This window comes from Mus caroli, unplaced genomic scaffold (genome assembly GCF_978045245.1).
Source record: "Mus caroli unplaced genomic scaffold, Mus_caroli_1 scaffold_5, whole genome shotgun sequence".
In the NCBI taxonomy this organism is placed as follows: Eukaryota; Metazoa; Chordata; class Mammalia; order Rodentia; family Muridae; genus Mus; species Mus caroli.
The window spans coordinates 31,371,362-31,383,580 of record NW_028227260.1 but is presented as its reverse complement, the minus strand read 5'-3'; the positions used below and the strand labels follow the sequence as shown (position 1 = coordinate 31,383,580).

The 12,219-nt window shown below is 37.7% G+C and overlaps 1 protein-coding gene across 1 annotated transcript in view; it reads left to right on the top strand.

Moving 5' to 3' along the window:
* The window catches only part of Il1rapl2 (interleukin 1 receptor accessory protein like 2), a 664,928-nt gene that overhangs the window by 630,045 nt on the left and 22,664 nt on the right, over positions 1 to 12,219 (top strand). Inside the window, exon 7 of the mRNA XM_085838339.1 lies at positions 5,885 to 6,030. Within this exon, the coding sequence (XP_085694465.1) occupies positions 5,885 to 6,030 (146 nt within the window). The remainder of the gene's footprint in view (positions 1 to 5,884; positions 6,031 to 12,219) is intronic.

Genomic DNA, 12,219 nt, shown 5'->3' with positions numbered 1-12,219 from the left:
ATGCTGAAGTTGACTTGGAGGCCCCAAGATGTTTCAGATGCCAAAGCCATGAGATATCTGCTGAGGAAAGCTGCTAACAGGGAGTGGAACCAGCCCAGGAGAAAGAAGTTTGTTGCAGTCAACAAAGATGAAAAAGGAGTTGGAGATCTGAAGACCACCTTGTAATCAGACACGGAGATATAGGGTTTAGAATTTTCCCAGCTGGTTTTCTGTCTTACGTTGGGAATTGCCTAAAGTGATTCGATGAATCTCAGAAAAGACTTTGAACTTTGTACTTTTAAGTTTGTTGAGACTGCAATAGACTATGGGGACTTTGGAAGTTGGACTAAATGTATTTTGCATTATGCTATGTTTAGGTATACCCCCCATCTAATCATATGTTTGAACAAGCATATGGGGGTCAGGGAACAGAATTTATGGTTTGAATACACTTGGCCCAGAGAGTAGCACTATTTGGATGTGTAGCTTTGTTGGAATAGGTGTGTCACTATGGGTGTGGGCTTTAAGATCCTCATCCTAGCTGCTTGGAAACCAGTATTCTCCTAGCAGCCTTCAGATGAAGATGTAGAACTTTCAGCCCAGCCTGCATCATGCCTGCCTGGATGCTGTCCTGCTACCACCTTGATGATAATGGACTAGTTTCCTATGAGGATGGACCTCAAAAAAAAAAAAAAAAAAAAAAAAGAAGAAGAAGAGGAACAGAGTGTCCTGTGCTAATTTTTTAAATGAGCATTTCCTTTTCCACTTGCCAGAAGCCTGAAAGATAGATATCTGAATTTTACCTGAATTAGTACTGCCCCTAAAGGCAAAACTTACAACGTATGGAGTCTGCCTATGACAAACTGTGTGTATAAATTTTTAACTCTTAGGCTCAGAGTACTGAGCCTAAATGCATAAATACAATTTAAATTTTCAGTTAGTTTTAGCTGATATACAAACTATAAAGTTTATATTGATGGGATGTTTCCATGTATGTGTATAGCATGGTATTTGTACTTTAAATGCTCTTAATAGTATTACCTCAAGCTCCTAGGCTTCTGCTCTGAGTATCATTAATCATTAATCTAAAATCATTAATATTAGCGGGAAAGAGTCTGATTATCTAATAGATCTATGAAGAGTTGGTAATTTTTCATTTGTTTCACTATCTGTATATTTCTCTCTCATTTCTCCCCACTCTTTCTCTCACTGTGTGTGTGTGTGTGTGTGTGTGTGTGTGTGTGTGTGTGTGTGTGCATGTGTCTGTCTGTATTTGTATGTGGCACAATTACCAAATTCTGTCTAATAACACTAATTTTGCCTTCGTGGAGGCAGTATATATATATATATATATATATATATATATATAGAGAGAGAGAGAGAGAGAGAGAGACAGAGAGAGAGAGAGAAATCTATGGATGTAACAAATATTTATAATGGAGTTAGGCAATATGAGTTTAGATAAAACAATAGTATATTCTTCCTTAGGGTCTACGGCTTTGTTATTTATGTGTTATGATCACATGGGGATCAGGCCTCAAATCTAATTAAGTAATTGTTTGGTTACTCCTGTAACCAACTATAACATTATTGTTATATATTGCCTTGAATATCAGTATTATAGTATGCAGTGTCTGACGCCAAGGAAGACCACTGATGTCTTTTTTCCCACAGAAGCATGCATAGCAATGTACAACAGTATAAAAGTAAGTACAGGAACAGATACCTAGCAAGTTCAAAATTATTTCTCTATGTCCTGTAAGTAAAATACCCACACATGTTATTGTTATTATATTATTATTATTATTATTATTATTATTATTATTGTTGTTGAGATAGTGTTTTTCACCAAACCTGGAGTTAACTAATTCAGCACAATACATGTCCAGCAAGCCCCAAGGGCCAACCCTTCTATGGACACATTTCCCAGCCCTAGGATTATAGATGTATGCTTCTGTCCTTTGTGTTTACTGGTTTGCCATTTGTTAGGGAGATGAACTTGGGTCTTTATGCTTGTGTAACAAGTACTTAACTGAACAAAGCATTACCATAGCCACTCTATTAAAATTTCTAATAATATATTCTAGCTGTAATATTTTGAAGGTAGTAGTTTTCATCACCTGGATTAATCTTTAAAACTTTTTTCTAATGTTTACCTTTTCATATAGCTTGCATTAAAGTTCTAGTCCTGGGTCACCGTATTGGTTAATTTTTATTGTCAACTTGATGCATCCTAGAGCCCCGTAGGCAAAGGAAATCTTAATTAACTGATTGTGATTGTGCAAATCCAATTGACCTGTGGACATCTGGTCTGTGATTTTCTTGGCTAATATGGGAGGGTTCAGCTCACTGTAAGTGTCTGGGCCTAGGCAGATAGCCTGAAATGTATAAGAACATTAGCTGAGTATGAGCCATGGAGAAGGCAGACAGGAGGTCCTGCCTCTAGATTTCTGCCTTGAGTTTCTTCCCTGACTTACCTCAATCATCTACTGTGATTTGAAAATTAAGTTAAATAAACTAGTTCTGTGTCCAAAAGCTGTTTTGATCATCAGAGCAACAACAACAACAACAACAACGATGACAACAACAACAATGACAACAACAACAAAACACCAGAATACATTCTACTGGCCAAAAGTCCAATGGATAAATACATTTGTCCAAACATCAATTTTTGACCATTTTTGGTGATGATTTATACCCAAAATAAATGATTAAAAATAAATTCAACTTTACACGACTCTTAGTATGTCTATATTTTATCATTAAAATGAAGTGCTTCTCAGGTTATCTGAACTGCATCCTAGGATGCCCTCACCTCTAACCTCTATCAGTCATAAAACCAGTCTCTTTTTGTGTCTAGCTTTCACACATTCTACAAATAGTCACCACTATCTTTGCCTGGAAAACAATATCTTTTTCCTTCAGCCTAGCCACTGTGTCAAGTCTATTTTTAAAGCTACTTTACGTTGTGTGCTTTGAAATTCTATAGTCATCACCATCAGGGCAGGAATACTTCTTAACCTCCTCCATCCTGTAGCTTTTCAATTGTGGAGATTTTGCCTTCTCCTTTAAATTTTAGAATTGAATGCATCAGGTTTGAGCCTTAGAATGTTTATATTTCTCTTATACTAAGTCTTTAGCCCAGAGCTAGGTACTTATTCAGCATTGAAAAAGCATCATTGATGGATTTTCATATATCAGTTTTTGGTAGGAAAGTTTGACTACTCTGCAGACTGAATGACAGACATAAACACCATCCCCCTGCTTAATTCCAAAAAAGCAAATCACCTCTAGATTTTTAAGAGCTGATAATTAAGACACCTCATATATATTAATAGAATGAAGAAGGATCATTTTTCAGTCCTCTCTCCAAATTCTTTCTGCAGCTTGTGAAGATCTGTTTTTGGAAACTGCATTAGAGATGAGGAGGGAAACGTTCTGTGGAATGGAACAGGATCAGCTTTCTGCCCCGTGCCTGGCAGAGACTGTGACTGCCTTCCATGTGATACTTTAAATCAAATGAAATTTGTGGCGCCTCTGCAGCTTCTCCAACTACTAGAGCTTCTTCCACTGCGCTTTTACATGATGCTAACACAGTTGAATACAGTGGGATTTACCAAGGGAAGGGAGAAAACAAAGAGAACAGAAGTCAATGTAAATTGTAAACATCATAAATTTCCAATTGTATGCTGAGAGAGGCAAGGGGTGGGGGTGGTTAGATGAGGAATTCTAGCTTCAGGCTGTCAGTAAGGCAATTAATATAAAGACAAATAACATGTGATCTTAAAAATACATACATGCAAAAGATCATGAAGACTCTTTTGAATTATATTCACACAGTATCAAGTCTTGGATAACGGAGGGAAACAGAAACAGGGTTAAGTTTTAAAATGTATAGAACTTACTTTAGGCTTCATATCAGTACAAGGGACTCCCTGATTCCAGCAGCTCTCTTCTGCTGACTTAACTTAAAGATTTTCCATCTCCAGAAGAACTAGGAAAAAGTGTAAACCAAACTAATATTAAATACTAATAAAAACATAATTAAAATTCAATGTTTTGGGATGAGCCAAAATCTGATAAAATCTATCTTCATTCAAATAAATATTTGTAGTTGATAATGGTTTTTTAAATGTGATATAGTGGTTGTTTTTATTTTTCCAATCACTTCTTTGAACTCATTTTATTATCCCTGCTTCATTGTCAGTAGAGCTTGTATTCTTTCCAGTTTAAAGATGAGTTAAAATGCAGCACCAGTTGAGAAATGACTTCGAAAGTTCCCAGATTGACTTTGTACTGGTCAATCAGAGAAGCCTTTTCTCTATTAATGATTGTATGACCATAAAGAAGATAAAAATTCCTTTTGTCACCCCCTAATGTTCCATGGGACTCCCTAATGTCCCATGCTATTTTTTGGTCAAAAGCATGAGGAAGCAGAAATGTCTTTAATGAGGAAAGAGCTAGACAATGGTAAGACGCTTACTCTCTGAAGAGACAGGAACCAGTGCTAGTGATGCAGCTCTTCTGTCTCTGAAGAGACAGGAACCAGTGCTAGTGATGCAGCTCTTCTGTCTCTGAAGAGACAGGAACCAGTGCTAGTGATGCAGCTCTTCTGTCTCTGAAGAGACAGGAACCAGTGCTAGTGATGCAGCGCTTCTGTCTCGGAAGAGACAGGAACCAGTGCTAGTGATGCAGCTCTTCTGTTTCTGGCCGCCAAGAACCCTTGCTCCAGAAAGAAAACAGTGAGACTAGGAGAAAAGATCACTGAGAACAAGGTTTCTTCCATGAGTAGAAGTAGAAGAAGAAGATGGGAGCAGCTTTAGAGATATCTGCTCCATGGGGTGGACAGGCAGGCAGGTTTTAGACTGGGCCAAGTACTGTATTAGGTAACAAGCAAGTGGGAAAATGGGAGGTTTTCTTATATTTGGAGATCAAAAGTCACTAAGTACTTTCTGCTTATGTTCACGAAGTATCTTCTATTCATTGTACATATGCTCACCATGTGCTCTTTGCTTGCCTGTTTGATTGTTTATCTGGTTGGTTGCTTTTGTTGTTGTTATTGCTTTTGTTTGGTAGTTTTCAAGATAGGGTTTCTCTGTGTAGCCTCTGATATCCTAGTACTCACTTTGTAAACCAGGCTGGCCTCAAACTCACAAATATCCACTTGCCTCTGCCTCCCATGTGCTGGGATGAAAGACATGTGCCACTACTCCCAGGTTTACGTTCACCGTTTTTAATTAGTTAATTAATTTTATTTATTTATTTTATGTACATTTAGCATTTGTCCTACATGTTTATTTTATGTACATTTAGTCTTTGTCCTACATGTATGTCTGTTTGAGTGTCAGATCCTCCAGTTCCAGATAGTTGTGAGCTAATATGTGGGTGCTGGGAATTGAACCTGGCTCCTCGGGAAGAACAGCTAATGCTCTTAACTGCTAAGCCATCTCTCCAGTGCCTATGCTCACCATTTTTAATGTTCCCTTCTTTAACCCCTTTATAAAGCCTAACTTCTAACATAAAACCTATGCTCGTACAGTTTTTTTTTCATTGTGTCATTGGGTAAAGATCCAACTAGTATTCATAAGCTCAATTTAGAACGTTAAAACCAATGTTGCCTTGTTTTGACACAAATCATATATACTCTATTTATCAATGCCCAGTGACATGTTGTTGCTTCTTTTTTTTGATGAGTAAATTCCCCATGTCTGATTTTACTTTCTTTTCTGTTCCTTACCTTTTCTGTTTTCTTACTGGAGGTGATATACTCACACGCCTCTGACCAGAGCACTGTATCCAATAGAGTCCAGAGGCCGGAGTGCTGGTTTAGCATCTTGTAGTTGTATGACTGCTTTCTGCCTCTTTCAAACCAACACACCCAAGTCTACTGTCTTTCTTTCAGGCTCCTCAAAGAGCATCTTGGAGAAAAAGAAGTTGAGTTGACACTTATCTTTGACTCAGTGGTAGAAGCTGACTTGGCTAATTATACCTGCCATGTGGAGAACAGAAATGGACGGAAACACGCCAGTGTTCTACTGCGGAAAAAGGGTATTCTTTTTCATAAATACAACTGTGTCTTTACTATCAATATCATTAAATATGTTTTCTGAACACATTTTGTCATTTAATAAAAATTTCATTTATCTATTGTCCTTTTTATTATTATTAGTTGAATGGTTTATTTTATTACTTTTATTTTTTACAGTTCAGCCATTACACCCTTTCTAGTACCCACTCCCAGAGTTCCTCATCCCATCCCTCCTCCTCCTTGTCTCCAAGGGGGATGTTGCCCAGCACCAGTGCCAGGCCTCCCTGGGGCCTCAAGTCTCTCGGGGATTAGAAGTATCTTCTCTGACTGAGGCTAGACCCGGAAATCCTCTGCAGTATATGTGTCAGGGGCCTCATACCAGCTCGTATATGCTGCCTGGTAGGTGTCTCAGTGTCTGAGAGATCTCAGAGGTCCAGGATAGTTGAGACTGCTGGTCTTCCTATGGGGTTGCCCTCTTCCTCAGCTTCTTCCAGCCTTTCCCTATTTCAACCACAGGGGTCAAGGACTTCAGTCCATTGGCTGGTTGTAATTATCTACATCTGTCTCAGTCAACTTCTTGTTGAGCCTCTCAGAGGACAGCCATGCTAGGCTCCTGTCTGTAAGCACAACATTGCATTAGTAGTACTGTCAGGCCTTGGAGCCTCCTCTTAAGATGGATACCAAGTTGGGCTCTTGCCTCAATCTCTTCTCCATTTTTGTCAATGCAGTGTTTTAATTTAAATTATTTTATTTATTTACATTCCAGTTGTTGCCCCCTCAGTTCTCTATACCCCCATAGTTTTTCATCCCATTCCTCCTCCCTCTTGCTTCCAAGAGGGTTCTCTTCCCCCAACCCCCTTCCCTGAGGCGTCAAGCCTGTTTAGGATTAAGTACATAATCACCTTCTGAGTGAAGACCAGGTAGACCTCTGCTACATATGTGCCAGGGGCCTAGGACCAGGCCATATTTGCTCCTGGATTGTGGCTCAGTCTCTGGGAGCTCCCTAGGGTCTGGGTTAGTTGAAACTGCTGGTCTTCCTATAGGGTCACTCTCCCCTTCAGCTTCGTCAGTCCTTCACCTAACTCTTCCATAGGGGGTCCCCTACTTCAGACCAATGATTTGGTGTAAGTATCTGCTTCTGACTCAGTCAGCTATTTGTAGGGGATCTCAGAGGACAGCTGTGCCAGGCTCCAGTCGGTAACCACATCATAGCATAGTTGTATCAGGCCTTGGTGTCCCCATAAGATGAATCCCAAGTTGGGCTGGTCACTGGACCTCTTTTCTTTCAGTCTCTTCTCTACTTTTGTCCCTGCAGTTCTTTTAGACAGGAACAATTCTGAGTCAGGAATTATGTGTGACTGTGGGCTAGTAACCATGTCCCTGCCCTTGAGGCCTTGTCTATCTACTGGAGGTGGACTCTTTGAGTTCCCTTTCTCCAATGTTGGGCATTTTGGCTAAGGTCACCCCAAAGTTCTCCCACCACAACAAGCCCTAGCCACACTAATATGCATGAAAAGCAAGGTAAGGACCTAAAATTCCATCTCATGAACATGATAGAGGCCTTAAAGGAGGACATAAGGAACTCCTTTGAAGAAATATAGGAAAACACAGGTAAACACAAATAAATTCCTTAAAGAAATACAGTAAAATACAATGTAGCAGGTGAAGGAATTGAACAAAATAGTCTAAGAGCTAAAAATGGAAATAGGAACAATAAAGAAAACTGTTGTCTTTTTTAAGGAGAAATATTTTGCTTGCTGAGCATACTAGCAAAAACAAAAAGTCTATGACCTTTAATAACATAAGGAAATGAGTAAATGAAATGAAGGCTGGCTATACATTATGTCACTTGACATAAAATGTGCCATGTTTATAATTCAAAGTGATACATAAAATTTGGATATACTAACATTCAATTTTTTTCTCTGTATTTCACTTTATTATGTGTTATATTGCTTAGTTGAAATGTTAAAGACTCTGTTAACAGATTAAAAACAAAGTTACTTTTCAAATTACAAAATAAAATGTAACATAACTTATCAATAATGCCATATAAGAAGATCTATCATAAATAGTCTAAGTTATATTTTGTTACATGACTTAGTATTAAAAGACCTTCAAAGTGTACATATATTGTAAGTTCTCTGGCATTTCTGGAAAAGGCCCTCTTACTAGTTTGTTCTACAGTGTGTAGAACTGTATGCAATGGGGGGAGGGGAAGAAAAGAAAAAAAAAAGAAACAAAATTTACACATAAAGAGGCTAAAACTAGACAGTGCCAAAAAAGCATCTGAAAAGGCTTTAGCAGAAGTCTCCATTACTACACAAAGGCTAGTTTGTGTGTTCACCTGGGAAAGGTTTTGTAAATGTAGCAGAACACATGTTCTTAATCAGGCCACTTGTTGCCTAGGCTATAGAACAATAGAACAGATTAGATCAGCAAAATCACTACTTGCACCTACTGGCCAAGATGGAGTTTCCATTTTCTTGCCAGCCCCAAAACTTGAGCCTGACCAGAATCTCCAGAAGAAGCAAGGAAGCGTGATTTTTTTTTTTCTGAGAAGACTGCTTGTATCTCAGCAGCAGCATTTCTCACATGACTGGACTCGATGCTATCTTAAAGGAATATTTATGCATAAACGGGGTCTAATATGGAAGGAGAAGTCAGTGTAGCCAGGTTTAGGCAATCTGGTTCAGCCACTTGGTGAAATATAACTGACATGCCTGATTAGTGTACCTGAACACCAGTCTCCTCGTATATACAAAAAGAGTAACAAGATCTACTTCGTAAAACTAACAGTACTAGATATAAAATGTATCCCACCTAAAACGTGTATTGTATTATATTGAATATTGAGGAATTTTTCATCTATATACCTTCCTACATTAGCACAGGCTTTACCCTAGCTCACATGGCTTATGGCAAAAGTAGCTTTGTCCCTGTGTCCCTGGTTCAGAGATTCTTCAAACCAGAGTTTGCTGCTGTACTTCTGTGTCTTTAAGCAACGTAGACAGTGTTTTGCTACTAATAGGCATGTGGATTGCATCCTGGTTGAATAAATGACTAAAACCCTCTTTTATTATTGAGGACTCATGTGTGGCAAACATGCTAGGTATTGAGAAACAGACAAATAAGATAGACACCCCAAACCTCTGAGGTAGTAACAATGCAAAGAAATAGTAACCATGTGGATTGCATCCTGGTTGAATAAATGACTAAAACCCTCTTTTATTATTGAGGACTCATGTGTGGCAAACATGCTAGGTATTGAGAAACAGACAAATAAGATAGACACCCCAAACCTCTGAGGTAGTAACAATGCAAAGAAATAGAAGCATTTAAGAAAAGTTACACAAAAGACACACTTTTTTTCTTATTTGCTTTTGTTTTTGCTTTTTTCAATTTGGAAATTTCTTTGGGGAAAAACCATGAAGGAAGGTTTGTAATAATTCAACCAGTGGGAACAGATATAATCTGAGTTTTAAAATAAATCTATTCTATTTAAAAGTAAAAGCAGCAACTGGCAGTTCTTAAAATTCTAGAAATCTGAAACTGGACATGAAGATATACTGTAAAAGCCTACTGCCTTCCATATCATCCACAAAGAATTTTGACTAAAATTATTATTATTAACTGGCAACATTAATTCTTGTTTGCCTTATACTTAAATACATGTTGTGATTCACTTCTTGCTCCAGCTTCTCATTTCAACCTCTGAATTCTCAGTCTCCATCTCATACCTTTTCATTTATTTATTGAAACCTCACACAAAGTCCGGACTTATATATCTGTCTATTTAATAATAGATAAAACCTTATATATCCCATAGGTACATCAAGCTTCTCCTGCCCCAAACAGTATACCTCATTACATCTGCCTATACCCATGATCCTCTGGTCTTCGTCATCATCAGCATCATTCTAGTTTTTTAGACCAAAATATTCAAAGCCATCGTTAGGTTCTAGCTTTCTCTACTCATGTCACAACTAAGCCCCATGGTTCAACTTTCAAAGCCTAGCAGAGCTTTAACTACTTCCTCAGCTTCACTGCTGTCCAATGAGTTGGAGCTCTCAGCTCAGACTAACTGAATGAAACCCCAAACTTTGCTATTGCCCAATCTGTTCTTATTGCTGATCTCACTTTTCACTACAGTCCAGATCACATGCCATGCTCACTAGCCTCCTTTCCGTTTCTCATGCTCAACAAGGATTGTCCTTTCTTAGATCATAGATCCATTGTTTATTTCTTCTGCCTGGAACATTTTTCTTCCTCTGTTCCCATGGTTCCCTCCAATCACACAGTCTTTTATGTGACCTACTCAGTGGGCATTCCCTGGACACCTTGTATAAAGTGTTATTCACTATCTTCTAAGTTTCAGTTTCTTTCTAGTGGATGCATTAATTAGTATTGGTTATTACACTGGACATTTGTTTCTTTCATTCTTCCTGCCAAAGAATGTTCCTTCCATAAGTGTAGGGATTTTTCTTGCATTAGTGACAGCTGTATCCATAGTACATAAAGCATAATAAATACTCAAAAGTGTTCCTTGCATGGAAACTCTCATCATATATGACTAGCCCGATGCAGTGGGAGAAAAGATAAAAGAGATTCATAAAACAAAATTTTATCTGTGATCTTGTCTTGACTGTATGCCCTCAGTTACTTAACATCATTTTTTTTTCTTTTTAAAGATCTTAAGTCTCAGGCTCAGAGGTGAAAAAGCCAAAGGTCTCAAATGCCAAGCATACATAGAAAATAAGCGGGTTGACTATTAGAAGAAAAGTGAAACAGGATCTAGACAAAATATACTTTACTTAATGGACAACCTACCAATCTGTTCTAGAAGATTTTGACCCAAGTGAAGCTGCGAGTTAAGATGATTTCTTTTAAATTTATAAACATTAATATTCATTTTTATTGGCACATTTTTATTTTAATAAAATTATATTTGACACATGATATATCAGTTTGCATTCTTCTAGGCAGAAGTTAAAGTTTTCTGCTGTGCTTTGCTGAAGAACAAGGTTAATTTTTCTTCATTTGGTCTTCAAACTCTCAAAACTATAAGGGACAAAGTACTTGGGAAACTTTTGTAATTTTTAAAAACCCTATCAAGCTTCTCTTGTGTTAAGATACACACACGTTAATATATATAATATATTAACCTTGAATTTAGAGGTATTAGACTTTATCAAAATAGAGCCTGACCTCACCGGCTGTGATAATTCTACCTAGAATGCACACATAAGCTTGTTTTATGGAACAATGACTTCTTAATGAGCTGTAAGTCAAATATTTGAAATCCCCTAAGTGATCATTATGGAGAAGAAATTTGTGACGAATCATTTCATGAACTCTAAAGGGCTTTTATACAGTAAAAAAATCACCTCTAACATATCCAGTCATCATGGACAGAAATTACAAAAATATTATACCCTTTAACTATATAGCTCCTAATGCAGCTATTCCTTGTTTTCTCTGAAGAGCTATTAGAGAGAAAGTATAACTGACTATACAGTAGTAAGAGAGCCATCTAATTTTTCTCTCTTGGTGAACCAAGATCATGAACTTAACCTTAAAACATTCTGGTAATTAGGTCTACCTCTCTGTACTCCCTTCCACACAAAAATGGAAGTATGACACTAAGTCTAAATCTCACTCTCTGCCTCTGTCTCCCCTCCATTCCCTCCTCCTCCATCCCCTCTCATTCACACTCTACCCAGTACTTTCTTCTACTCCACCTGGATTTTTACAACAATAAAGGAAGCTATTTTAGTATAAGAAACTATATTGGTTTGTGTAATTTATAAAGAACACAAATATGTTTCCCTCATATGCCTGGAGACCAGAATATCCAAGATCTAAGTTTTCATAGACTTTTATGAGTCATGTTTTACCAATGTTCTGCTCAGAGCTATTTAGGTTAATTTATTTTTTAAAAACTGATCCTATCCCTGGAGAACTCATCTTTTTTTCTGAACTGTCACCAGACTCTCCCACAAGGCTCTTTGCATTGGCAGTGTACACCGAATCTCCTTGAGCCTCTACCCATTCATCACTCATTTTCAAAGCCACTTCTCCATTTGTAGATATCTGTTATAGCATCACCCTAGTCAGCAGTAATGTATGTCTTAATCTATAACGAAATAGCTTTAACAAAGCAGCACATAAAAAAGCACAGATTTGACACTTGGAGTTCTAGACATCAG